Source organism: Amblyraja radiata, chromosome 3 (genome assembly GCF_010909765.2).
Source record: "Amblyraja radiata isolate CabotCenter1 chromosome 3, sAmbRad1.1.pri, whole genome shotgun sequence".
Lineage (NCBI taxonomy): Eukaryota > Metazoa > Chordata > Chondrichthyes > Rajiformes > Rajidae > Amblyraja > Amblyraja radiata.
In genome coordinates this window covers 111,581,452-111,609,104 of record NC_045958.1, presented here as the reverse complement: position 1 = coordinate 111,609,104, position 27,653 = coordinate 111,581,452, and the positions used below count along the sequence as shown (strand labels likewise).

Genomic DNA, 27,653 nt, shown 5'->3' with positions numbered 1-27,653 from the left:
CCAAATCACTGGATGGATTTACGAGAGAGTTAGATAGAGCTCTAAGGGCTAGTGGAATCAAGGGATATGGGGAGAAGGCAGGCATGGGTTATTGATTGGGGCCGATCAGCCATGGTCACAATGAATGGCGGTGCTGGCTCGAAGGGCCGAATGGCCTCCTCCTGCACCTATTTTCTATATTTCTATTTAATGATAGACAGTCATAACCCATTTCCCAGGATGGAAATATCAGTATCAAATACTCGAGGGCATTTCTTTATGAGCATAGTGAGAGGGAGAAAGTTTAAAGGAGATGTGTAGGGCAAGTTTTTTTTACATGAGTGTGGCAAGTGCCTGCAATGTGCTGCCACGGGTGGTGGTGGAGGCAGATACGATAGTGGCATTTAGGAGGCTTTTGGATAGGCACATGGATATGGAGGGATGTGGATTATGTGCAGGCAGATAAGATTGATGGCATCATGTTCCACAAGACATTGTGGGCAGAAGTGCCTGTTCCTGGGCTATACTATTCTAAGTTCATTGTTTAAAAAGATACCAGCTGTTTGACAATTCTTTAAACTCCTCCCCATCCCCTAATTTCTGTGTTTTTGTAAAAGTTGTCCATCAAACTAAATAATTTCAATTTGCAGCTTTTGAATGTCCTAGGTTTAAAATTTAGACTATCTTCCTGATCCTCCAAATTACATAAATCCTTTCTTTTTAACTACCCTTTTATTTCCCTCTAATAGCTTGAAAACGTAATCAAATGAATTTATAATTTGACTATTCATCAGAAATCCATTGTTATGGTTAGCCAACAGCCAACGTAGAATGACTGCTCAAATAATAGAAGCGAAACCAAATGGAGTTTTAACTCCTCATTCAGCAATTTTTGCATTCTTCTGCAGGAAGGGCTATTATAAATCAGAAAGGGCCATTTATAAAATCTCTACAAATGCAGAATTTTTTTAAAAGTTGTTTTAAAATACCATTATTCTTGCAAGTTTTCTTAAATTATAATACGCTTTCTTTTTATTCAGCTGAGAGCCGTGTTCGGCCTCTTGTGCTGGTTGTGAAAAAATGGGCCCATTACCATGGAATAAATGATGCTAGTCGTGGCACATTGAATAGCTACTCCTTAGTACTGATGGTATTGCACTATCTACAAAGTAAGTCTGTCTCTACGGTGTTTATTTAACGTTATAATCCTCTTACAACTCTTCATAAATGTCTGCATTTGGGTGTTTGCCTTATCTTCATTGGCCAGTCCTAATTGGCATTAATTAACAATAATATTTAGTTTGAGCTTCAGCAGAAAGGACATTTTCTGTTTCCTTGGCAACATATTGTTTCATTGTGTTTCACTGTTTCATTGTGCCTCGCCATCTGCTTTATGGGACAGTGCTTTACTTGCTAATATTTTCAGTGTTTCAAAAAAAAACTTTTTCTTTACCAAGCATCTTGAGATATTTGGTGGATGGAAGGAAGTAGAGTTCACTGACATGCTCGAGTACAATGAGGTACAGACATGGAAAAATTCTTGCTTGCAGCAGCAGCATCACCGGCAAGCAAAAAAAACATTGTGCATAAATTACACATAAAATTTAGCTAACGCAGTGAAAAGAAAAAAAGACTGCAACAAACAAGACGTTAGTGCAAATCAAATGGGGGAAAAATAATCAAGACCGTGCCAGAGGTGTTCTGTGCTGAGATCCAATTTGGATTGTGTGAGTTGGTTCAAGAAACTAATTGTTGTAGGAAAGTAGGTGTTCCTCGACCTGGTAGTGTGGGACTTCAGGCAGGGCCTAGTTGTTGTGGCACGATCTGTTGTCCACTCTCTCAGCACCCATAATTCGACCAAATACTGTGGTGTCTTTGGCAAATTTGTAGATGACGTTGGAACAGGTCGAAGGGTATGGGCCAATGCGGGCAAATGGGACCAGCCCCGAATGTTAACTTGTTAAGCATAGGCTAGATGGGCTGAAGAGCCCGTTTCCACACTGTATGGTTCTATGACTGATTCTGCAAATTAACTAAGAATGTGTTGCTCTTGGTTTATTCCTTGAATCTGCCTGATGTGTTGAATTCTTGATTTTAATTGCACCACAGTGTGATTTTCTGTAATAATTTAACTCTCGGATTATTTGGTCATTTCTTTCATGGTCTGGAAATTGTAAGGAAGTTTGTACAGACAATAAAAATTATATTAATGCACTAAATATTGGTTATTGGAAATATGATGAAAGGTATGCACAAAACCTCAGCTGAAAACAGCATCTGGAATAAATTTATTGTCGATCTTGGCTCAATGGTAGCAATTTGACCTGAGTCACAAGGCTCTGGAGTGAAGCCCACTGGAGAGATCTGAGCATTTAATTTGACTCTTCAGCACTATATTGAGGAAATGTTTTACTGTGAATATTCTGTCCTTTATATGAGCCTTCAGTCCCCTCGGATTTACTTTTTTTTGGTGATTTTTTTATCAGAAAATATTAAAAACGTGCCAATATTAACACCTGTTAGTAGAACAATAATATTGTGAATACCACAAGGTTTTGGTTTCTTAATCAGGGCAGCTGCTTTTTTTTTTTAGTTAACAAAAATCTTGGTTTGAAAATCCGTTCTGCCTCTTACTAGTGTAAATGTACGTATTTAGTAAATTCATAGTCATATTATATTTTATAAAACCCAGGGAGGCCACTAGAATGTTTTGCTGGCTATTATTCCAATACATTCCGATCTGGACACCACTCTGTTTTCTGGCTATTTTGCACAAAAGTTAGCTCTGCCAAAATGGACTTATTTTGAACAATAGCAAATATCTTTATCTTTGCGCAAATGCCATTCATGAAAAATATATTCACACATAACCAATTAGTTTTATATTTTCTGTGGTAATGTCAATATATTTTGTGTGTTTTGGTGCTCTGCTATAATGAAATAATATTTTGGTTGTAACCGGGTTTTCCATTTGTGTTTATTTCTTGTTTGCCTTGAAGCTTTACCTGAACCTGTTGTTCCGTCTCTCCAGAAGGAGTACCCAGTAAGTAGCATTCTTCTTTCTGAGATTAGGATGATATTTACACTCAATTCTTTGATCACTGTATATTGATCCAAAAGTAGTTTTATCTCACATAATGCATAGTGCACACAATGCGTGTGCACACAAATCATTAGTGTACTGGTACATCATCCAGAACATTTACTTTCATCTTCCCTCTGGAATTTGGGCCCCGACCATAGAAACATAGAAAATAGGTGCAGGAGTAGGTCATTCGGCTCTTCGAGCCTGCACCGCCATTCGATATGATCATGGCTGATCATCCAACTCGGTATCCCATCCCTGCCTTCTCTCCATACCCCCTGATCCCTTTAGCCACAAGGGCCACATCTAACTCCCTCTTAAATATAGCCAATGAACTGGCCTCAACTACCTTCTGTGGCAGAGAATTCCACAGATTCACCACTCTCTGTGTAAAAAATGATTTTCTCATCTCGGTCCTAAAAGACTTCCCTCTTATCCTTAAACTGTGACCCCTAGTTCTGGACTTCCCCAACATCGGGAATAATCTTCCTGCATCTAGCCTGTCGAACCCCTTAAGAATTTTGTAAGTTTCTATAAGATCCCCCCTCAAGCTTCTAAATTCTAGCGTGTACAAGCCGAGTCTATCCAGTCTTTCTTCATATGAAAGTCCTGTTATCCCAGGAATCAATCTGGTGAACCTTCTCTGTACTCCCTCTATGGCAAGAATGTCTTTCCTCAGATTAGGAGACCAAAACTGTACGCAATACTCCAGGTGTGGTCTCACCAAGACCCTGTACAACTGCAGTAGAACCTCCCTGCTCTTATACTCAAATCCTTTTGCTATGAATGCTAACATACCATTTGCTTTCTTCACTGCCTGCTGCACCTGCATTCCTACTTTCAATGACTGGTGTACCATGACACCCAGGTCTCGTTGCATCTCCTCTTTTCCTAATCGGCCACCATTCAGATAATAGTCTACTTTCCTGTTTTTGCCACCAAAGTGGATAACCTCACATTTATCCACATTATACTGCATCTGCCATGCATTTGCCCACTCACCCAACCTATCCAAGTCACCTTGCAGCCTCCTAGCATCCTCCTCACAGCTAACACTGCCACCCAGCTTCGTGTCATCCGCAAATTTGGAGATGTTGCATTCAATTCCCTCATCCAGATCATTAATATATATTGTAAATAGCTGGGGTCCCAGCACTGAGCCATGCGGTACCCCTCTAATCACTGCCTGCCATTGTGAAAAGGACCCGTTTACTCCTACTCTTTGCTTCCTGTCTGCCAGCCAGTTCTCTATCCACATCAATACTGAACCCCCAATACCGTGTGCTTTAAGTTTGTATACTAATCTCTTATGTGGGACCTTGTCGAAAGCCTTCTGAAAGTCCAGATATAACACATCCACTGGTTCTCCCTTATCCACTTCGTTACTCCCTTAGTTACATCCTCGAAAAATTCTATAAGATTCGTCAGACATGATTTACCTTTCATAAATCCATGCTGACTTTGTCCAATGAATTCACCACTTTCCAAATGTGCTGCTATCCCATCTTTAATAACTGACTCCAGAATTTTCCCCACCACCGATGTTAGACTAACTGGTCTGTAATTCCCCGTTTTCTCTCTCCCTCCCTTTTTAAAAAGTGGGGTTACATTACCTACCCTCCAGTCCTCAGGAACTACTCCAGAATCTAAAGAGTTTTGAAAAATTATCACTAATGCATCCACTATTTCTGCGGCTACTTCCTTAAGTACTCTGGGATGCAAACTTATCTGGCCCTGGGGATTTATCGGCCTTTAATCCATTCAATTCACCTAACACCACTTCCCGGCTAATCTGGATTTCACTCAGTTCCTCCATCTCATGTAACCCCCGGTCCCTTGCATCCCCCGGACCATATTTGAGCCAATACTACACAAGGGTCAGAAGCTAGGTGATGGGGATTGAATCCAAATTCAGCGCAAGTCCCCACTAATGCACAATAAAAATTATATTGAAAAGAAAAATTATGACAAGAGGATTTGAGAATAGGAGTAAAGTTGTCCTTCTGCAGTTGTACAGGGTCCGGGTGAGACCACATCTGGAGTATTGTGTGCAGTTTTGGTCTCCTAATTTGAGGAAGGACATCCTTGCTATTAAGGCAGTGCAGCGTAGGTTCACAAGGTTAATTCCCGGGATGGCGGGACTGTCAGATGAGGAAAGATTGAAAAGACTGGGCTTGTATTCACTGGAATTTAGAAGGATGAGAGGGATTCTTATAGAAACATATACAATTATAAAAGAACTGAACAAGCTAGACGCAGGAAAATGTTCCCAATGTTGGGGGAGTCCAGAACCAGGGGCCACAGTCTAAGAATAGAGGGGAGGCCAGTTCAAACTGAGATGAGAAAACACTTTTTTCACCCAGAAAGTTGTGAATTTGTGGAATTCTCTGACACAGAAGGCCAATTCACTGGATTAATTTAAAAGAGAGTTTGGATAAAGCTCTAGGGGCTAGCAGAATCAAGGGATATGAGGAGAAGACAGGCACCGGTTACTGATTGTGGATGATCAGCCATGATCACAATGAATGGCGGTGTGGGATCGAAGGGCCAAATGACCACTTCCTGCACCTATTTTCTATGTTATCTATGACCTTCCATGAAGATTTGAATGGGGTCTTTGATTAGGATAATGGAATATATGAAGGTCTCGAGATGTATCCCATCAATTTTTACGACTTGAACTATAATGAACATTTTTTTTTTTTTTTTAAAGCTATACAAAAGTCAAAAGAAGGCATATCATTTTCCTGGTCCCTAGATGTTGTAATAGCCTGAACTCTGTGGGAGTAGGTCGATCAGGCAATAGCTGAACTCCAGAAAAGATTATGGCAGTAACTACTTAGGAACCCTGCCTAGGATTGTTTATGTAGATACCTTCTCGTAGGGAATATCCAAGCACTAGCAACAAAAGCACTCGGTTACTTTGGCAGTTTAAACGTCACCATCACACTCCCGATCCAGACTGTCTGAAAATCAAACTGCCAAGGGAGATAATTACTTAATTCAAGATTTCAGAAATGAACCTACAGCCTCAAGGCATAACTAAGTTAATTTACTATGCTCACTATATTATGCAATGAAATACCCAGAGGAGAAAATGGGTAGAATATCACGTTAATTTCTGTTTCTTTATTTCAATGGGAGTAAAGGGTACTTGCTCTTTTTTTCTGCTTTGGTGTTCAGAAAAATAAATAGTTGCAGCTGACATAGAAAAATTAAAATGTATGCGTAAAGAAAACATTTAGCAGCAAGTGGTCATGGCAACCCTAACTTATAAGTTGTATGTAACTGTTATAATGCTACTGTGTAACACTGTGTCACAGTGAAACCTTTACATTATGAATTCTTGCATCTGCATCTTTCTTGGTGTATAAATTATGTTTTGAGTATCGAAGTTGGGAGGTCATGTTGCAGTTATATAAGACGCTGGCGAGGTTGCATTCAGAGCATTGTGTTCGATTCTGCACACCATGTTAAAGGGAAGATGTTGTCAAGTTGGTGAGGATTTATGAGGATGTTGCCAGGATTTGAGAGTGAGCTTTTGGGAGAGTTGAGCAGACTGGGTCTCTATTCCTGCGAGCGCAGGAGGATGAGGGGTGATCTTATAGAGGTGTATAAAATCATGAGAGCAATAGATCGGGTAGATGCACAGAGTCTCTTGGCCAGAGTAGCGGAACTGAGAACCAGAGGATATGCATTTAAGGTAAAGGGGAAAGGATTTAATAGTAATCTGGGGTTACTTTTCCTCACAAAGGGTGGAGTGGGTATGGAACGAGCTGCCAGAGGATGTAGTTGAGGCAGGGACTAGTGCAACGTTGAAGAAACATTTAGACAGGTACCTGGATAGGACAAGTTTGGAGGGATATGGACCAAATGTGGGCAGGTAAGACTAGTGCAGGTGGGCAAGTTGGGCCACAGGGCCTGTTTCCACTCTGTATCACTATGACCTTTTTAAAATGCATTCTTTTTTTTTAATTCAATGTTTTTAGGAGTGCTTTGAGCCCACTATGCAGCTGCAATTTGTGCACAGAAGAGGAAGCAACATAAGCCCATACAGCTCACTAAATAACTCGAATCTGGGAGACCTGCTCGTGGGATTTCTGAGATATTATGCTACAGAATTTGAGTAAGTAGTGTTTTTTAAGGAAGCGTAATATCTATTATTTTCCAAGGAAACCAATGTTACTGAAATCAGTCATAATTTTTTATTTCTCCCAACATTCTCCTGCCATTTCCTCAGTAACATTCTTTCTGTTACTTTGCTGCAACTATGTCAAGCTTTATGCTATTTTTTTCTCCTCCAGGCTAGACAATTCTCAAATTCCCTGGTCAGCCTCCTCATTCCACACCTTGTGAGCTTCTATCCTTTCTGATTGATATCATGTTCATAAGTTCTAGGAGCAGAATTAGGCCATTTGGCCCATCTACTCCACCATTCATTTGTGAATGATCTATCATTCCCTCTCAACATCATTCGCCCCATAATCCCTGACAGCCTTTGTAATCAAGAATCTGTCCGTTTCCACCATAAAAAAATTCCCATTGATGGCCTCCACAGCTGTCTGTGGCAAGGAATTCCACAGATACCCCATTCTCTGACTGAAGAAATTCCTCCTCATCTCCTTTCTAAAGGTGTGTCCTTTTATTCTGAGGCAATGGCCTCTAATCCTAGACTCTCCCACCAGTAGAAACATCCTCTCCACATTCACTCTGTCCAGGCCTTTCACGATTTGGTAAGTTTCAATTAGGTCCCTCCTCAACCTTCTAAACTCTAGCGAGAACAGGCCCATTGCCGTCAAATGCCTGTGTAATGCGGAGAGTCTCTGAAGAAAGGTCCCGACCTGGTCCCGATCACCTATCCATATTTCCCAGAGATGCTGCCTGACCCGCTGAGTTATTCCAGCACTTTGTATCTTTGTTTGTAAATCAACATCTGCCGTTCCTTGTATCTAAAGGGAAGATAAGTTTTGTTTCCCTCACAGCCTGCTATTTTGTTCAAGGTGTAATAGAAGGCCGACTTGGCCACATTTACAGCTTCCAGTACATGTTCCCATGGCCATTGTGTAGCAGTTTTGTGCTGCAATGAGTCAAAAGATCATGAGACATTCACTTTCCCCTTTAAATTACTGAAATCATTTGTGATAGCAGAGGCCTATCCTATTAAGATGTCGCTCCTATTCCGGTTTGCACTTCCAGAAGATTATCTACCTGCCTTATTCCTTGAGTTGGCTGTTTCAACAGAGGAGGACAAAGGGGTTAATTAAGAGGGGGGGGGGGGGGGGGATAGAGCATGAAAGAAAGCGTGTGGGGAATATAAAAACTGACTAAAAGCTTCTTTAGATATGTGACGAGGGAAAGATGAGTGGACAAATGTAGGTCTCTTACAATCAGAAACAGGTGAATTTATAATGGGGAAACAAGGAAAATGGCAGACCAGTTAAACGAGTACTTTGCTTTTGAGTTCACTAAGGAAGACACAGACAATCTCCCAGAAACACTTGGGGATCGAGGATCTAGTGGGGGGGGGGGGGGGGGGGGGGACTGAAGGAATCCACAATAGTCAGTAAATGGTGTTAGGTAACCTGTTGGGACAAGGCAGATAAATCCCCAGGGCCTGATGGTCTTCATCCAGAGTACTCAAGGAGGTGGCCCTAGAATTCTTGGGTGCATTGGGTGATAATTTTCCAATGTTCTCTCGACTCTGGATCAGTTCCTGTGGACTGGAGGGTAGCCAATGTAACTCCACTTTTTAAGAATGGAGGGAGAAAGAAAACTGGGAATTATAGACCAGTTATCTTTACATCGGTAGTGGGGAATATGCTGGAGTCGATTATTAAAGATGAGTGGGCAGATGCTTGGCAGATGCAGTATAATGTAGATAAATGTAAGGTTATCCACTTTGGTGTCAACAACAGGAAGGCAGATTATTATCTGAATGGTGTCAGATTAGGAGAAGGGGAGGTTCACTGAGACCTGGGTGTGCTTGTACATCAGTCACTGAAAGTAAGCATGCAGGTACAGCAGGCAGTGAAGAGAGCTAATGACATTTTGGCCTTCATTGCAAGAAAATTTGATGCAAGGAGATCCTACTGCAGTTGTACAGGGCCCTGGTGAGTCCACACCTGGACTATTGTGTGCCGTCTTGGTCTGGTAATTTGATATTCTTGATATTGAGGGAGTGCAGTGTAGGTTCACCAGGTTAATTCCCAGGATGGCAGGACTGACATATGAGGAAAGAATTGGTCGACTGGGCTTGTATTTAGAAGGATGAGAGGGTATCATCGAAACATATAAAATTCTTAAGACATTGGACAGGCTAGATGCAGGAAACATGTGCCCCATGTTGGGGGAGTCCAGAACCAGGGGTCACAGTTTCAGAATAAGGGGTAGGTCATTTAGGACTGAGATAAGGAAAATATTTTTCACCCAGAAAGCTGTGAATCTGTGGAATTTTCTGCCACAGAAGGCAGCGGAGGCCAATTCACTGGATGTTTTCAAGAGAGAATTAGGTATAGCACTTAGGGCTAACTTAGCAGGGGGGGGGGGGAGGCAAGCTAGTCTCCCAAGAGGGTCAAACAAGATTATATACTATGTCGCAGTGTATAACTAGTGCAATAAAACCACACACACACACACACACACACACACACACACACACTCTCACTCACTCAATCTATCTGGACACAAGCTTGCCCGCCTCCAGACCCGTCCCTCCACCGACACGACTGGACCGCGGCGTCGCCTGCCCGATCACCACGAGGCCAAGATGGCCACCACGAGGAGCAGCAACAACATCCACTGCCTCTCCGACCCTCACTGCCTTCCCGGCAAAACCCAGGCCCGGACCACCGAAACTGCCGCGGCTGCCGACTCTCACCGCTTCCCTGGGGCCACCGCGCTGTTGTCGTCGACTCTCGCCACCGCTGCTGTCGTCAACCTTCACTGTCTCCCCGGGGCCACCAATGCTGCTGCCGCCGCCGCTGTATCTCTACTCCAGCCCCCCACGGGCCTCCACCAGCGACTCCGCCGACCGTCGCCTCTCCACCGGCCACCAGCGGGCCAGAGATGTCACCTCACCAGAGTTCCAGGCCCACAACTTCCACGCAGACAGCACATGATCTGATTCTGCTGGATCCTATTTCTCCCCCCACCAGGAACCTCAGTAGTGATGGGTCTTCCACTTAATAATAATAATAATAATAATATATCTTTTATTGTCATTGCACGTCAGTGCAACGAGATTTAGTGTGCAGCTCCACTGATGTCCAGGAAAGGTAAATAAATACAATACATAAATAAACAAGCTGGATTGATTGACGTGACCATCTGAGGGAGACTGTCCAAAGGGGGTGGGTGGGGGGGTACTCATTAGGGCCGGTTCAGAGCCGCTATAGCTCTTGGGATGAAACTGTTCCTGAGTCTGGAGGTTCGAGCGTAGAAGGCCTTGTAACGTCTGCCGGAGGGAAGTAGTTGAAACAGACCGTGGCAGGGGTGTGATGAGTCCTTATGGATGCTGAGGGCCTTCCTGAGGCACCGCGTGTGGTAGATGCCCTCCAAGGCTGGTAGCTCTGTCCCGATGATCCTCTGCGCTCTGTTGACGACGCGCTGAAGAGCTCTCCTCTCCGCCTCCGTGCAGCTGAGATACCACACAGAGATGCCATACGTTAGTATGCTCTCTGTGGTGCAGCGTTACCCCGAACACACACCCGCTCGTTAAAATGCCATCTTTTTTTTGGGGGGGGCTTTTTTGTTAGAGGTGCTCCGGTGAGCTCCGGCAGCACTGCACCCTAGATATGGGGAAAAAGCAGGAACGGGGTACTGATTTTGGATGATCATCCATGATCATATTGAATGGCGGTGCTGGCTCTAAGTAGCCAGATGGCCTACTCCTGCACCTATTCTCTATGTTTCCTGCCCATACTCTCTCACAACAATGTTGTCAATGCCATGATTATTCCTGTACTGAGATAGCTGTGTGGCATTCAAGTAAATAGCTTTTGTGACTATCCATAGGCATCTATATGGGCTATGAGCAGCAAAATAATGGACACCCATACATAAACGAGCACAATAATACACAGTTGAGTTGAGCAGAATTGGATGCGCTGAGCAAACGCGCTCATCACTTACTAAGTCAGTTAGGTTGGCTGATGGCTTTACAGATCTTGCTGTAATCCTTTCCTAAACACTGTTTCTGTTCATATCCAACTTTCGTAAAAATCTGGTGACAAATCGTTCTCAGGAACGGAAACCTTTCATAACCCATGGAGTGCCTGTATCCAAAGCAATTCCACCATTTACTAGGTCAATCAAGAGCATAATGAAATATTGTCTATTTACCTGGATAAATAAAGGTGCAACAATCTTTGTTGTTTGGCCCACGTGATTAATACCCCATTCAACCACTGTATCCACCTTTGGCTGCAGACTGTACGATCCACTACATCCCATGCTGTCTTCATAGCACTCTCCTGCAGCCCCATGACCTTTATCAGCAAGGACGGCGATCACAGCAAACCATCACCAGCAGGTTCTTTCCAAGTTAATCACCATTCTCACTTGGAAATATTCCTCTTACTTATTTAAACGCTTATTTCAACTCGACATTATTCTAGAAATGCCTTCACTAAATGAATTTGTTGTGGTTTAAGAAAGTGGCTTTTGGGCCACGTGCAGTTATAAGTGTTGACCTGACAGCAACATCCATGTACCGTAAATGAATAAAGAAAGTCTGTAATTGAAGGTACACAAAAATGCTGGAGAAACTCAGCATTGTCTGTAATTGAGTCTGCAATTGAGTTGTGCTGCCAACTGGATTATGAAATTAAGAGCATCGTTTTTAGCCGAAAATAAAAGCTGAATATCTTGGTGAGTGTTTTGCTGCTTCAATTTTCTGGGTTCATGTTTCAGGGAGAGTGAGTGAAGGCAGCAGGTGGGAGTTTGAACGCGCATCAATGTCGGAGCCAGCAATGCAAACTTTAATGTTCAGCTGTTATAACATGGACAGTGTGTAAACGCTTGCCAGAGGGGAGAAGTCTATCACTGGAGAAAGTTACAGCTTACATTACTTGCATACTGTTTGCCAGTGGGGATTAGTGATTTGCATGGACCGAGTGCACAGCACACATTTTAAGTCAGTATTTGTCACTAATACTTTCCTTGCATGATGGCACTGCTGCAGGACATGATCTGTTTGTAAAAAATATAGAGGCAGGGTTTTGGAGTTTAAGAAAACGTTTCAAGAAATAATTAAATGCACTGAAGGCAGATTGAAACAAATGTACAGTATTCTAATTCTGGACCGTGTAAATTATTTGGGGAAAAATGTAGTTTAGAGATACAGCGTGGAAACAGGCTCTTCGGTTCACAGAGTCCATGCCAACCAGCGATCTCCACACACGAACCTACACACACACGAGGGACAATTTTATGTATACCAAGCCAATTAGCCTACAAACCTGTACGTCTTTGGAGTGTGGAAGGAAACCGGAGCACCTGGTGAAAACCCACGCAGGTCAGGGGGAGTACGTAGAAACTCTGTATAGACAAACGGCCATAGTCGGGATCAAACACGGCGCTGTGCCACTGTGCGGCCCTAGGGCACAAGATTTCTTTTTTTTTGTTAGCATGCTCTGTCTGTCTTCCACTGTTATATTAATAATCATTTCTTAAACACCTAATGTTATGACTAAAGAATGTATAGAGTAACGATTTAACAATTAAAAAGTTAGACGCACACTTAAAAATATTGCAAATGCAATGAAATTTTTTTTGTGTAAATTGAGAGGTTTGCTGTATATATTTGCGGTTAAATAACATAGCTACTTTTAGTAGTTCAGTAGGATATTAATACAGGTACTTAGACGTGTATTTCTGCTTTCAGTTGGAGTAATTCAATAATTTCAATTCGTGAAGCCAAAGTGATTCCTAAAACCAATGAAATGGAGTGGAAGAATAAATATATTTGTGTTGAAGGTATGTATAGAAGCTCCCTGCAAGATATAACCTTGAACGGTTTCCACTCAAAGCGAATGTTTAAAACTGGTTGCAGAACTCTGTACCCTATAGCTGCTAAGAGCATCTCAACCTTAGTGGGTTGAAATTGTAAGAATAAAATACTGTGCCTGTCTAAATATAATGCAAAATTCACTAGCTTTCAACATGAGACATGTACCCAACTGAGATATATAAGGAACTGCAGATGCTGGTTTATCGATCTGTTCAGAGTATATTTGTGCCAATGTCTGTTACGATTAGTTGGTATCGGGGAGGTAGACAATTTGGAGGCTCTGCTCAAATTTGCATTAACCTTTGAGTTGTTGTGGCTATTATAGTTGATCTTCTTGTACTACTTGTCGCAGCTGTAGCTAGAGAAGTCTATGTATTCAGGAGACCATTGCAAGTAGGCACAGAAAATACACAGCCACAAACTCCTGTGTGTAGTAGTTAGTACATGCTCTACTTTTCACTAGGACTAATACCAGTGGCCTTGAAGATTTATTTATGGAGAGTCCTCAAATTAGTAACCCTGGACTGTTAAAGTCAGTGGCTTTTTGTTTAGTTTTGAGGTACAGTGCAGAAACTGGTCCTTTGGCCCACCAAGTCTGCGCCGATCAGCGATCCCTGCACATTAACGCTATCTACACACTAGGGACAATTTACAATTTTACCAAGTCAATTAACTTATGGCAAGTATATCTTTGGTATTTATTACACTAATACCGAGCCAATTTACCTACAAACCTGTACATCTTTGGAGTGTGGGGGGAACCGAAGAACTCGGAGAAAACTCACACGGGTCACTGGGAGAACGTACTAACTCCGTGCAGACAGCACCCGTAGTCACGATCGAACCCGGGTCTCTAGGGCTGTAAGGCAGCAACTCTACCCCTGCGCACCATGTCGATTCGGCCGATACAATATTCAGAATGTTTAGTAACATCAAAGTTTTACTCTACAGTTGAGCTTCACTACTGTAAATTAGCAAAATCTATTCTTTTTTTTCCCCCCAAAGTTACAACTAATGATTTAAGAAATCGGAGCAGGAGTAGACCAGACAAACCGCAAGGTCTGCTCTGCAATCGATTAGATCATGATCTTTTTTCACACAGAGGGTGGTGGGTATATAGAATGAGTTGTTAGAGGTGGTCATTGAGGCAGGTACTGTAACAAAATTAAAAAAACAATTGGACAGGTATGTGGCTAGGAAAGGTTTCGAGGGATATGCGACAAATGCGGGTAGGTGGGGCTAGCGTACATGAACCATCTTGGTAGGCATGGGCAAGTTGGGCTGTGTGACACCCCTGACTAATTTCCTACCACGTCCCCATATTCTGTAATTCATTTAATATCAGAAATACAGTACACTCCTGTTATAGGTGGGTTGCTTTCCTAGAAACCTCCCCATCACGATTTTCCGTAATGTGACACCTTTGACACAATTGACACCTTTTGTTGTTTCTTTTGCATTTTGGGTTTATTTGGTAATTTATTTATCATATAAATTCCATTAGGGTGAATTTCATCTCAACTTTTTTGATAGTGCCAGGGCAAATTTCTCTTATCCAAATTGCCACAACGTGGGGTACATTGTATATCAATCTCTAAGTTGAAAGAAATGACCAGATCTCCGCACTCCAGAAGACTGGAGAGTAGCCAAGACTAGAGAGTAGCCAATGTTGTTCCTTTGTTTCAGAAGAGAAGTAGAGAGAATCCAGGTTATTATAGGCCGGTGAGTCTCATGTCAGAGATGGGTAAGCTATTGGAGAGGATTCTTTGGGATTGGATTTACTCCCATTTGGAAGAGAATGGGCTAATTAGGGACAGTCAGCATGTCTTCGCACACAGCAACTCATGTCTTACTAACTTGATCGAGTTTTTTGAGGAGGTGGCAATGTGTTTGATGAGGGTAGGATGGTGGATGTTGTCTACATGGAATGTACAAAGCCATTTGATATAGGTCCCCCAATGTAGGCCGATCCAGAAGATTAAGATGCATGGGATTTGCAGTGACTGGCCTACCAATAGAAAATAGTGGGTTATGGTGGAAAGGCATTATTCAGGCTGGATGCCTGTGACCAGTGGAGATCTGCAGAGATCAGTGCTGGGACCTCTGTTTGTGATTTGACTTGGACGTTCATGTAGATGTATTGGTTAGTAAGTTTGCAGTCAGCACCAAGCTTGTTGGAATTGTGGTCCATGAAGAAGGCTGACAAAGTATACAGCGGGATATAGATCAACTACAGAGATGGCAAATTCTTATTGGAGTTAGTTGTTGTAACCATGCTTTGCTCCTGTCTAAAATGCAGTAAAAGGGGCAGTTTGTGCTGTCTTGAATGAAGTTTAACATGTTACAAATCACACGTTATTTTTCAAGTGTTGATCATTGTACCTTTCTGCTCATTATCTTGCCAAAGTTTTAATTCGCATACCACCAAATTGTAAGATTATTTCACCATTCTTTTTCTGTTGCTCGGGATTTATTACCTGTTAGTTCCAAATTATCCTTGTATCCCTACTCCTTGCCCCACCATCTCACAGCGCTTATCTCTGTAGACAGACAAAAATGCTGGAGAAACTCAGCTGGTGAAGCAGCATGTATAGAGGGAAAGAAATAGGCGACGTTTCGGGTCGAGACCCGAAACGTTGCCTATTTCCTTCGCTCCATAGATGCTACCTCACCTGTTAAGTTTCTCCAGCATTTTTGTCTACCTTTGATTTTCCAGCATCTGCAGTTCCTTCTTAAACATAACTCTGTAGACAGGTCGGGCTGTTATGCCCCTGTCCCACTTAGGAAACCTGAACGGAGACTGTGCCCCACCCAAGGTTTCCATACGTTTCCCGGAGGTTTTTGTCTCCCTACCTGCTTCCACTACCTGCAACCACCGGACAGGTCGGGCTGTTACAATGGAGGATGGAAGGTCAGAACAGTGTTTTACATCAACCAACTGCATTTGAAGAAGGGATATGAACTTCTTGTGCATTAGTTCTGATCCAAGTTTATACAGTCTGTACACTTGCAGATGTTTATTCAACAAAATTTAGCCAGTATTTGCTGCAATTTGTTATAGTTGAAGCAAAATCACCGTGCTAACCTGGGAGGATATTAAGCATATTCAGTCTTCTGTCTTTGAGACTTGGAGGACGCAAAAAATATATAAAACACTGAAAAGTGCTGTTTATCCTTGGCTAAACAAAACCAAAATGTAAGCCAGGTCTAATAAGGATGCTGTTTAAAGGAAGTTTAGATTTATTATTATTGTCATGTGCACCGAGGTTCAGTGAGAAGTTCGGTTTGCATGCTTTCCAAACAGATCAGATATACCATGCATGAACACAATTCAGTCAAGCTCAAGTATAATAGATAGAGCAAAGGGGGAAGATGCAGTGCAGAATAGACAGTTCCATAGACAAAGTCTGATTTAATTCGAAGTGAAGGTTTAATTAAAAGTATTGGTATCAGCAATTTGTATTATACCTTTAGAGGAAGTGGTCCCAAACGTATAATCATCTGGACAAAACTAAGCTAGATGGAGGATTCATAATGCGCATTTGTGTTAGTTTTAGAGGACAGAGAAGGCTGTACTGAACCTGATCTTGTGCAATGATATAGGTCAAATTAAATAAAAAATAGGGCAGCTTACACCCCAGCGGTATGAACATTGATTTCTCTAACTTCAAGTATCCCTTACTTTCCCCCTCTCTTCATCCCCTCCCCCTTCCCAGTTCTCTGACTGCATTTTATCTGTTTCATTTGTTGTTACCTTCTCCCAACTAACAATGATCTACTCTACATTTTCCTTGAACTTTATTCCCCTTGTCCTGTTTTCACACCTTCCGCTTCCTTATCTATACATTTTCTTATCTGTGTACCGCCCACTCCCCTAACATCAGTCTGAAGAAGGGTCTCGACCCGTAACGTCACCCATTCCTTCTTTCCAGAGATGCTGCCTATCCCGCTGAGTTACTCCAGTATTTTAATAATAATAATATAATAATATATCTTTTATTGTCATTGCACGTCAGTGCAACGAGATTTAGTATGCAGCTCCACTGATGTACAAGAAAGGTAAATAAATACAATACATAAATAAATAAGCTGAATTGATTGACGTGACCATCTGAGGGAGACTGTCCAAAGGGGGTGGGTGGGGGGGGCACTCATTAGGGCCGGTTCAGAGCCGCTATAGTTCTTGGGATGAAACTGTTCCTGAGTCTGGAGGTTCGGGCGTAGAAGGCCTTGTAACGTCTGCCGGAGGGAAGTAGTTGAAACAGACCGTGGCAGGGGTGTGATGAGTCCTTATGGATGCTGAGGGCCTTCCTGAGGCACCGCGTGTGGTAGATGCCCTCCAAGGCTGGAAGCTCTGTCCCGATGATCCTCTGCGCTCTGTTGACGACGCGCTGAAGAGCTCTCCTCTCCGCCTCCGTGCAGCTGAGATACCACACAGAGATGCCATACGTTAGTATGCTCTCTGTGGTGCAGCGGTAGAACGTTGTCAGCAGCTGTTGGGGCAGACCAGTCTTTTTTAATGTCCTCAGGAAGAACAGTCGTTGCTGTGCCTTCTTGACCAGCGCGGCGGTGTTTGTGGACCATGTGGGGTCTTCTGAAATGTGAGTGCCCAGAAACTTAAAGCTGGACACTCTCTCCACACTTTCCCCATAAATGGAGATTGGGGCGTATTCTCCAGAATGGGACCTCCTGAAGTCAATAATCAGCTCCTTGGTCTTGGAGGTGTTTAGTGCCAAGCTGTTGAGTGCAGAAGGCTATAATGTGCCCAGTTGAAAGAAAGGCACTGTTCCTTGAATATTTAGTGACCATTTTGTGTCTAGGCGAAATTAAGGATCTAATTGTGAAGGCACTCCTATGCATTGGTGGCGATCATTATATAACTGAATTTTACATGCATTTTGAGGATGAGAATAACTGTGATGGCATGAAAACTAAAGCTAGGTAAAGTGAACTGGCAAATTAGGTAACCGAACAGAGCAGTCAGTTAAGATGGAGTGGCAGACCTTTATGGAGATGCTTTGTTTGGCATGGCATGTTCTAACAAGAAGGAAACTGTCTGTGTTTAACCAGTACCCAGTGTTGGTAACATTTATAAATATCATGACCAATTTTATTTGGCATTGCAGAACCCTACGACAGAACAAACACTGCTCGAGCTGTACATGAAAAATGCAAGTTTGACATGATCAAAAAGGAGTTTGTGCAGGTAAAATCAATAATATAATGAGTAATATCAGGATTCCCTTTGAAAAATTTTCAACAATATTTTAATTTGATTCTGAGCAGGATATGCATTTCAGATATAATCATTCTTGTCCACATTGGAAAGCGAGGAGCTCTGGAACAATTTAATATTCAAGATCCCTATTTCATTGTGAATTTGTAGAGCTATTCTTTCAGTTTTATAACAATTAGGAAAAGTGAGAACAAATTTGAAGGTAGAGAAAAAGTGTAGGCAAGAGGCAAAAACAGAGGGGTGCGGTTGGTGAGAGGATGAAGTCCAGAGAAATAAAATGGAAGAGATGATGCAGTGCGGAAAGAGGATAAGAAAGCAAAGGCAAGTCCAGAGGGATGTCGGTGTGAACAGCAGATTCGTTATCTGTAAATGATGCGTTTACTGTTGAGTCCAGAAGGCTATAATGTGTCCAGTTGAAAGAAAGGCACTGTTCCTTGAATATTTAGTGACCTTAATTGGAACAATCTGGATTCTGAGGATCAAGTGATTGAAAGTATTAAAATCCCCAACCTCATGTTGTCATTAACGCATGTTGAAATGGTATATGGATAACATTTCAAAGTCAGATGGACAGATGATACAGCATTTTTAACCATTTTACCAATAGAATGCTTTTTACTGTTGGTAACACCACCTCTGTTATCCCGTGGGTCACAGACCATCTTTATTTCTAGATATATATTACTTTCTGTTTGTGATAGAATCATACAACACTGAAATAACACTCCCAACTTTCCCATGCCAACCAACATGTCGATCTACACTAGTCCCACCTGCCTGCGTTTGGCCCATATCCCTCTAAACATGTCCTATCCATGCACTTGTCCAAATGTCTTTTAAATATTGTTATAGTACCTGCCTCCTTGGGCAGCTCGTTCCATATACCCACAACACTCTGTGTGGGGAAAGGTTGCCCTTGAAGTTACTATTAAATCTTTCCCCTCTCAAACCTATGTCCTCTGGTTTTTGATTCCCTTACTCTGGGTAAAAGATTCTGCATTTACCCAATCGGTTCCCCTCATAATTTTATACATCTCTATAAGATCCCCCGCAGCCTCCTGTGCTCCAAGGAATAAATGCCTAGCCTGCCCAACCTCTCCCTGTTGATCATGCCCTCAAGGTGGCTTCACTGCTGGAATAAGAGATAGGAGCAGAATTAGGCTATTCGGCCCATCAAGTCTACTCCACCATTTAATCATGGCTGATCTATCTCTCCCTCCTAACCCTATTCTCCTTTCTCCTTCACATGACCTCTGACACCCGTGCTAATCAAGAATCTATCATTCCTTAAAAATATCCACTGATAGCCTCCACAGCCAAAAATATTCCTTGTTTGAAGTTTCAGGCAATCCTATAATTGTGAAGTTACTCTTCTGGTACCATAACATACAGTGCCCTCCATAATGTTTGGGACAAAGACCCATCATTTATTTATTTGCCTCTGTACTTCACAATTTGAGATTTGTAATATAAAAAATCACATGTGGTTAAAGTGCACATTGGCAGATTTTATTAAAGGCCATTTTTATACGTTTTGTTTTAACCATGTAGAAATTACAGCAGTGTTTATACATAGTCCCCCCCCATTTCAGGGCACCATGATATTTGGGACACATAGCTTCACAGGCGTTTATAATTGCTCAGGTATGTTTACTTACCTCCTTAATGCAGGTATAATAGAGCTCTCGGCCCCTAGTCTTTCCTCCAGTCTTTCCATCGCCTTTGGAAACTTTTATTGCTGTCTATCAACATGAGGACCAAAGCTGTGCCAATGAAAATGAAAGAAGCCATTGTGAGACTGAGAAACAAGAATACAACTGTTAGAGACATCAGCCAAACCTTAAGCCCCTGTCCCACTTAGGAAACCTGAACGGAAACCTCTGGAGACTTTGCGCCCCACCCGAGGTTTCCGTGCGGTTCCCGGAGGTTTTTGTCAGTCTCCCTACCTGCTGCCACTACCTGCAACCTCCGGGAACCGCACAGAAACCTCGGGTGGGGCACAAAGTCTCCAGAGGTTTCCGTTCAGGTTTCCTAAGTGGGACAGGGGCAGCGGCTTACCAAAATCAACTGTTTGGAACATCATTAAGAAGAAAGAAAGCACTGGTGAGCTTACTAATCGCAAAGGGACTGGCAGGCCAAGGAAGACATCCATAGCTAAGACCTCCACAGCTGATGACAGAATAATTCCCTCTATAATAAAGAAAAATCCCCAAACACCTGTCCGACAGATCAGAAACACCCTTCAGGAGTCAGGTGTGGATTTCTAGCGAATTACGATTTGTCAATGACCACTGTCTGCAGAAGACTTCATGAACAGAAATACAGAGGCTACACTGCAAGATGTAAGCCACTGGTTAGCCACAAAAATAGGATGGCCAGGTTACAGTTTGCCAAGAAGTAAAAAGAGCAACCACAGTTCTGGATAAAGGTCTTGTGGACAGATGAGATGGAGATTAACTTGTATCAGAGTGATGGCACGAGTAAAGTATAGAGGAGAGAAGGAACTGCCCAAGATCCAAAGCATAGCACTCCATCTGTGAAACACAGTGGTGCGGGTGTCATGGCCTGGGCATGTATGGCTGCTGCAGGTACTGGCTCACTTATCTTAATTGATGATCCAACCACTGATGGTAGTAGCATAATGAATTCTGAAGTGTATAGACACATCCTATCTGCTCAAGTTCAAACAAATGCCTCAAAACTCATTGGCCGGCGGTTCATTCTGCAGCAAGCCAATGATCCCAAACATACTGCTAAAGCAACAAAGGAGTTTTTCAAAGCTAAAAAATGGTTGATTCTTGAGTGGCCAAGTCAATCACCCGATCTGAACCCAATTGAGCATGCCTTGCATATGCTGAAGAGAAAGCTCAAGGGGACTAGCCCCCAAAACAGGCATAAGCTAAAGATGGCTGCAATACAGGCCCGGCAGAGCATCACCAGAGAAGACACCCAGCAACTGGTGATGTCCATGAATCGCAGACTTCAAGCATTCACTGCATGCAAAGGATATGCAACAAAAATACTAAGCATGACTACTTTCATTTACATGACATTGCTGTGTCCCAAACATTATGGTGGCCTGAAATGGGGGGACTATGTACAAACACTGCTGTAATTTCTACATGGTGAAACCAAAATGTGTAAAAATGGCCTTTATTACAATGTGCACTTTAACCACATGTGATTGTTTTTCTTTTACAAATCTCAAATTGTCCCCCCAATAAAATTGAATAATATATTATATAAGAATAATCCACTTATACATAATACAATACGAATCTGGAAACAAATAAAATTGACTTTAAAATTAAGAAACCTATCCGTGCTAACACCAATAGTGAATAACCCAGTATTTAAACCAGCCGGTATGGATAAAACATATAGACATTGGGAAAGAGTGGGAATTAAAAAGCTAGGTGACTTGTATGAAATGGGAAATCTATTATCATTTCAACAACTAAAATCAAAATTTAAATTGAATAACAATCAATATTTCAAATATCTACAGGTATGTGATTTTATGAAGAAATATATACCAAGATTTCAGAGTATAATTTTAGATCCACTGGAAGAAGCAATGAATATCAAGGCGGAGTCACAAAAATTAGTATCATACCTATATAACAGTGTTTTAAACATAGAATTACCATCAACAGAGGCAATTAGAGAAGACTGGGAAAAATAATTAATGATAAAAATCTCAAAAGAAACATGGGAAAAGTATTTGATACATATACATAAATGTTCGATTAACGCTAGACACAATTTAATTCAATTTAAAATATTACATAGATTATATTATTCAAAAACTAGGTTGAATAAATGTTATCCAAATATCTCTCCCATCTGTGATAAATGTCTATCTCAAAATGCCAATATTACACATTCTTTTGTTTCTTGTACTATCGCAAAAATTAAAAGTTTCAGGTATGGGTGAAAGACGATCTAGAACATAAAAAATCATCTCCTTGTGGCGATTGAACAAATTCCTTCCTGCTATCCCTCCTCACTTATTTCATTTCTTCACCATTTTCTTTTTAGAAACATAGAAACATAGAAACATAGAAATTAGGTGCAGGAGTAGGCCATTCGGCCCTTCGAGCCTGCACCGCCATTCAATATGATCATGGCTGATCATCCAACTCAGTATCCCGTACCTGCCTTCTCTCCATACCCTCTGATCCCCTTAGCCACAAGGGCCACATCTAACTCCCTCTTAAATATAGCCAATGAACTGGCCTCGACTACCCTCTGTGGCAGGGAGTTCCAGAGATTCACCACTCTCTGTGTGAAAAAAGTTCTTCTCATCTCGGTTTTAAAGGATTTCCCTCTTATCCTTAAGCTGTGACCCCTTGTCCTGGACTTCCCCAACATCGGGAGCAATCTTCCTGCATCTAGCCTGTCCAACCCCTTAAGAAGAAGGGTTTCGGCCCGAAACGTCGCCTATTTCCTTCGCTCCATAGATGCTGCTGCACCCGCTGAGTTTCCCCAGCAATTTTGTGTACCCTTAAGAATTTTGTAAGTTTCTATAAGATCCCCTCTCAATCTCCTAAATTCTAGAGAGTATAAACCAAGTCTATCCAGTCTTTCTTCATAAGACAGTCCTGACATCCCAGGAATCAGTCTGGTGAACCTTCTCTGCACTCCCTCTATGGCAATAATGTCCTTCCTCAGATTTGGAGACCAAAACTGTACGCAATACTCCAGGTGTGGTATCACCAAGACCCTGTACAACTGCAGTAGAACCTCCCTGCTCCTATACTCAAATCCTTTTGCTATGAAAGCTAACATACCATTCGCTTTCTTCACTGCCTGCTGCACCTGCATGCCCACTTTCAATGACTGGTGTACCATGACACCCAGGTCTCGCTGCATCTCCCCTTTTCCTAGTCGGCCACCATTTAGATAATAGTTTGCTTTCCTGTTTTTGCCACCAAAATGGATAACCTCACATTTATCCACATTATACTGCATCTGCCAAACATTTGCCCACTCACCCAGCCTATCCAAGTCACCTTGCAGTCTCCTAGCATCCTCCTCACAGCTAACACTGCCCCCCAGCTTAGTGTCATCCGCAAACTTGGAGATATTGCCTTCAATTCCCTCATCCAGATCATTAATATATATTGTAAATAGCTGGGGTCCCAGCACTGAGCCTTGCGGTACCCCACTAGTCACTGCCTGCCATTGTGAAAAGGACCCGTTTACTCCTACTCTTTGCTTCCTGTTTGCCAGCCAGTTCTCTATCCACATCAATACTGAACCCCCAATGCCGTGTGCTTTAAGTTTGTAAACTAATCTCTTATGTGGGACCTTGTCGAAAGCCTTCTGGAAGTCCAGATACACCACATCCACTGGTTCTCCCCTATCCACGCTACTAGTTACATCCTCGAAAAATTCTATAAGATTTGTCAGACATGATTTACCTTTTGTAAATCCATGCTGACTTTGTCCAATGATTTCACCACTTTCCAAATGTGCTGCTATCCCATCTTTAATAACTGACTCTAGCAGTTTCCCCACTACCGATGTTAGACTAACTGGTCTGTAATTCCCCGTTTTCTCTCTCCCTCCCTTCTTAAAAAGTGGGGTTACGTTTGCTACCCGCCAATCCTCAGGAACTACTCCAGAATCTAAAGAGTTTTGAAAGATTATTACTAATGCATCCACTATTTCTGGAGCTACTTCCTTAAGTACTCTGGGATGCAGCCTATCTGGCCCTGGGGATTTATCGGCCTTTAATCCATTCAATTTACCCAACACCACTTCCCGGCTAACCTGTCTTTTACTCACGCACACTAGTCTATCCTTCACTCTTTACTACCTCTTTTTCCTTTTTCTCTTCTTAATTTTTTCTTTATTTAAAAAAAAAAAAAAAGGAAGGTGTACAGCGAATGTAATATGTAAATATAATGTTGGGAACCTGTAAAAAGGTACCACTGTATTGTGCCTCTAATAAATAAAATTATTTAAATTTTTTTTTTTTTATCACAAATTGTGGAGTACAGAAGCAAATAAATAAATGATGGGTCTTTGGCTCAAACATTATGGAGGGCACTGTAATTCACTAGAAGTTTGAATTTTAATTTCATGGTTTATTTTGGGATTCAAAAACCCAAGCTCTCCATGTTGGAAACCCAATCTCAAGCTTGTTACATTGCAGCACCCAAGTTGGTCAGAAGGCTGTTTTTAAGATTCATAGAGAATGGAAACTGGCCCTTCAGCCCAACTTGCCCGCACTGATCAACATGTCCCATTTACACTATTCCCATTTGCCTGGGTTCGGCCCATATGTCTCGAAACCTGTCCTATCCATGTACCTGTGTCCTTTAACCTATGTCCTCTGGTTCTTTATTCCCCTACTCTGGGCAAGAGACTCTGTGCCTTCTATTCCTTTGATTTTGTGCAACTTGATAAGATCACCTCATCTTCCTGGGCTCCAAGGAATAGAGTCCTAGCATGCTCAATCTCTCCCTATAGCTGGAGTCCTGGCAACATCCTTGTAAATCTTCTCTGCACCCTTTCCAGCTTGACACCATATTTCCTATAATATGGTGCCCAGAACTGAACACACTGCTCTAAATAGCGGCCTCACCGTCATCTTGCATAACTGCAACGTGACCTCCCAACTTCTATACTCACTACTCTGACTGATGAGGCCAATGTGCCAATAGGAGAAACGAGGGACTGTAGATGGCAGTTTATAATTTAAATGATAGTGCATGTTAGCAAAATCTATCGCTAATTCAATTCTGATTTGATTTTTCTCTAGTCATGGCACAAACTTAAAGAGAAGAGGGACTTGTTCAGCATTCTGCCGGAAGCTGCTGCAACAGAGTGCAGAGGGAGATGACGGACTGGTCCGACCTGTAGATACAATTGGTAAAGGAAAATTGGAATAGAAACTCTGTTGCAAACGCACATCAATGAGAGGAATTCGTCTGGCAATGATGTCAGTTAAATTATCTGACTTATTACGATTTTTTTTGTCTTCTACATGGCAACAAAAACTATGGAACTTTGTTTTGTCTTTTTTTTCCTGCGTTTGTCACAAGCTGGCACTGGAGCCTTCGTAATAAGAACACTGAAGAATAGAATCCTAGAATTAAGGACAGATGATTAATAAAACAGTCTTTTGAAAGATCCTTCTGAATCCTCTAAGGTAAAAAAAAATTATTTCAATAATTTTAATGGATTTGCTGCAAACTCTGGTCTGTGCAATGTGGTAAGGGGTAGGGAACTCAACGGACATGTAGGAGTACTTGGCATATATGCGCCTTCATAGTTCCACAATGGTGAATGATGAGCTATTGTTTGCATTGTACTAACTGTAGTGAGCTTTCGATTATTTTGTTGGAAGTAGGTGTGGAGATTCATTATAACTCTGATTCCTGCCTCCATTTTCAGATTGAGAATGAAATGTATCCAGTCTCCCTACTTTTGTAACATATGCTGAACGAATACATTCTCTAGTGTTTCATTCTTTTATCACCAGAATCTCAAACAAATACTTTTATTCCAGCATGATACTACCATCTGTTATCCTTCATAAGAATAAAAATTAGAAAATACATCTTGTAGGATGCTGGGCAAAATATTAGTGAAAGGTGAGGTATATGTTTTCAATTTATTTATTAAACCATTCTAGAGGCCAAATTCGAAAAAGTGCAGTCTTTTTAAGTGATTAACTGATTACTTTTATGTTTACTGATATATGTTTATTGTATAAAGTATCAAAATGATTTTTTTGCCATGTTCTATATTATTTTGGAAATTCCCTTTTGTACTTTGTATATTGTCTAAATTTAAATAAAGTTTGCATATGGAAAAAAAACTGAATTGAGCATTTACGGTGAAATGTTGTATTTCTTTCACAACTGTTTACTCCACATCCAAGGTACACAAAAATGCTGGAGAAACTCAGTGGGCGCAGCAGCATCTATGGAGCGAAGGAGAATCGATGCTGCTGCACCCGCTGAGTTTCTCCAGCATTTTTGTCTACCTTCGATTTTCCAGCATCTGCAGTTCCTTCCTAAATACTCCACATTCGCTCTGCTGTTGAACTACTACAAGTCACATTGGTTTAAGCAACAGCTTACTGTCAACTCATTTTGAAGCTGTCGATGCATTTTTAAGCTTGCTACTTGGTAACTTTGCATCATATAATGACTAGAACAAAAAAAAAAGTGTAACCTGCCGCAGGGAGGGACTTGAATTAGGTAGGTGTTTGCACAGCCACAAGACGAAGACTTCATATGCTAACTAGCTCACTAGTTGATCAGGTAATAGTCATGAGAGGCAAAACTGGAGAAGCTCCTAATGTGAAATAAAAAGAGAGAATGCAGGAAACACTTAGTAAGTCGTGCAGCATCTGTGGAAAGAATAGTAGTTAGGCTTTCGGTTCCCAGTTGTATCCTTTATCTATGCATTGTGGACGGCTTGATTGTATTCATGTATAGTCTGGATAGCACGCTCACAAAGTCTTTTCACTGGACCTCGGTAGAATCGACAATAAACTAAACTATACTGTCAGAGCTGAAGAAGGGTCTCGGACCTGAAACAATAACTGTTTCTCTTTCCACAGATGCAATCTGACCGACTGAATTTTTCAAGTACTGTTGCTTTTGTGTCTTTTAGACGATTTTGCCTAAAACAACTGATTGCTAAATCAATCCAATGCTGAATGAATAACTGTGTTTTAAATGGACCTTGTGTTTGTCGTCATTGCAGGATCATTTTGCCATTTTTGGATTACTAAAATAAAGAAATATTTTGAATAAATTGTTTTTGTTTATTGCAGAAGAAAGCAGGTAAACGGAGAGGCCAAATCATCTGCACATTGATTCAACCCAAGACCATAATGTATAAGATAATTTGTTTTTACAAAGTTGTGCTTCCTTCACTCACCCCCTTTCAAGAAAGCTGTCTACTAACAACAAATGCAGTGCCTAATATACTATTTAAAAAGTGGCTTATAGTTTTGAAGATAATGAAAATAGCATGTAAAGATAACCTACGTTTTTTAAGGAAAAGTTTAACCCTTCATTTAAAGTTCATTAGTATAATGGAATAAGATTTATTAAAAAAAAATAGAATCCTAAATCACTGACCTAGGTACTTTTAACACAACATTCCATGTACACAAATGTATTTTGTCAAATCCTACCTTTATAGATGTCTTGTATCTTTGTTTATATGGAAATATATTATACCTAGTTAACAAAGCATATTTTACGCAATTATTTTGCCCACATTCACGTGACTATCATTTAAGGTTGAAAAATTAGTAGGTTCATTACGTCTCTCATTTACTTAAATGGATCAAGTGATGTCTATACAATGGC

The 27,653-nt window shown here is 41.5% G+C and overlaps 1 protein-coding gene across 5 annotated transcripts in view; it reads left to right on the top strand.

Annotated features, from left to right (window-relative positions):
• Nucleotides 1–26,148, top strand: part of tent2 (terminal nucleotidyltransferase 2) — a 66,356-nt gene extending 40,208 nt beyond the window's left edge. For all 5 annotated transcript variants that reach the window (XM_033018592.1, XM_033018591.1, XM_033018590.1 and 2 more), the window contains 6 exons: nucleotides 1,020–1,148; nucleotides 2,979–3,022; nucleotides 7,054–7,190; nucleotides 12,948–13,039; nucleotides 18,200–18,279; nucleotides 25,082–26,148. In XM_033018592.1, coding sequence (XP_032874483.1) covers nucleotides 1,020–1,148; nucleotides 2,979–3,022; nucleotides 7,054–7,190; nucleotides 12,948–13,039; nucleotides 18,200–18,279; nucleotides 25,082–25,162 — 563 coding nt within the window. In that variant the 3' untranslated portion in view covers nucleotides 25,163–26,148. The remainder of the gene's footprint in view (nucleotides 1–1,019; nucleotides 1,149–2,978; nucleotides 3,023–7,053; nucleotides 7,191–12,947; nucleotides 13,040–18,199; nucleotides 18,280–25,081) is intronic.
• Nucleotides 26,149–27,653: the final 1,505 nt, after the last annotated feature.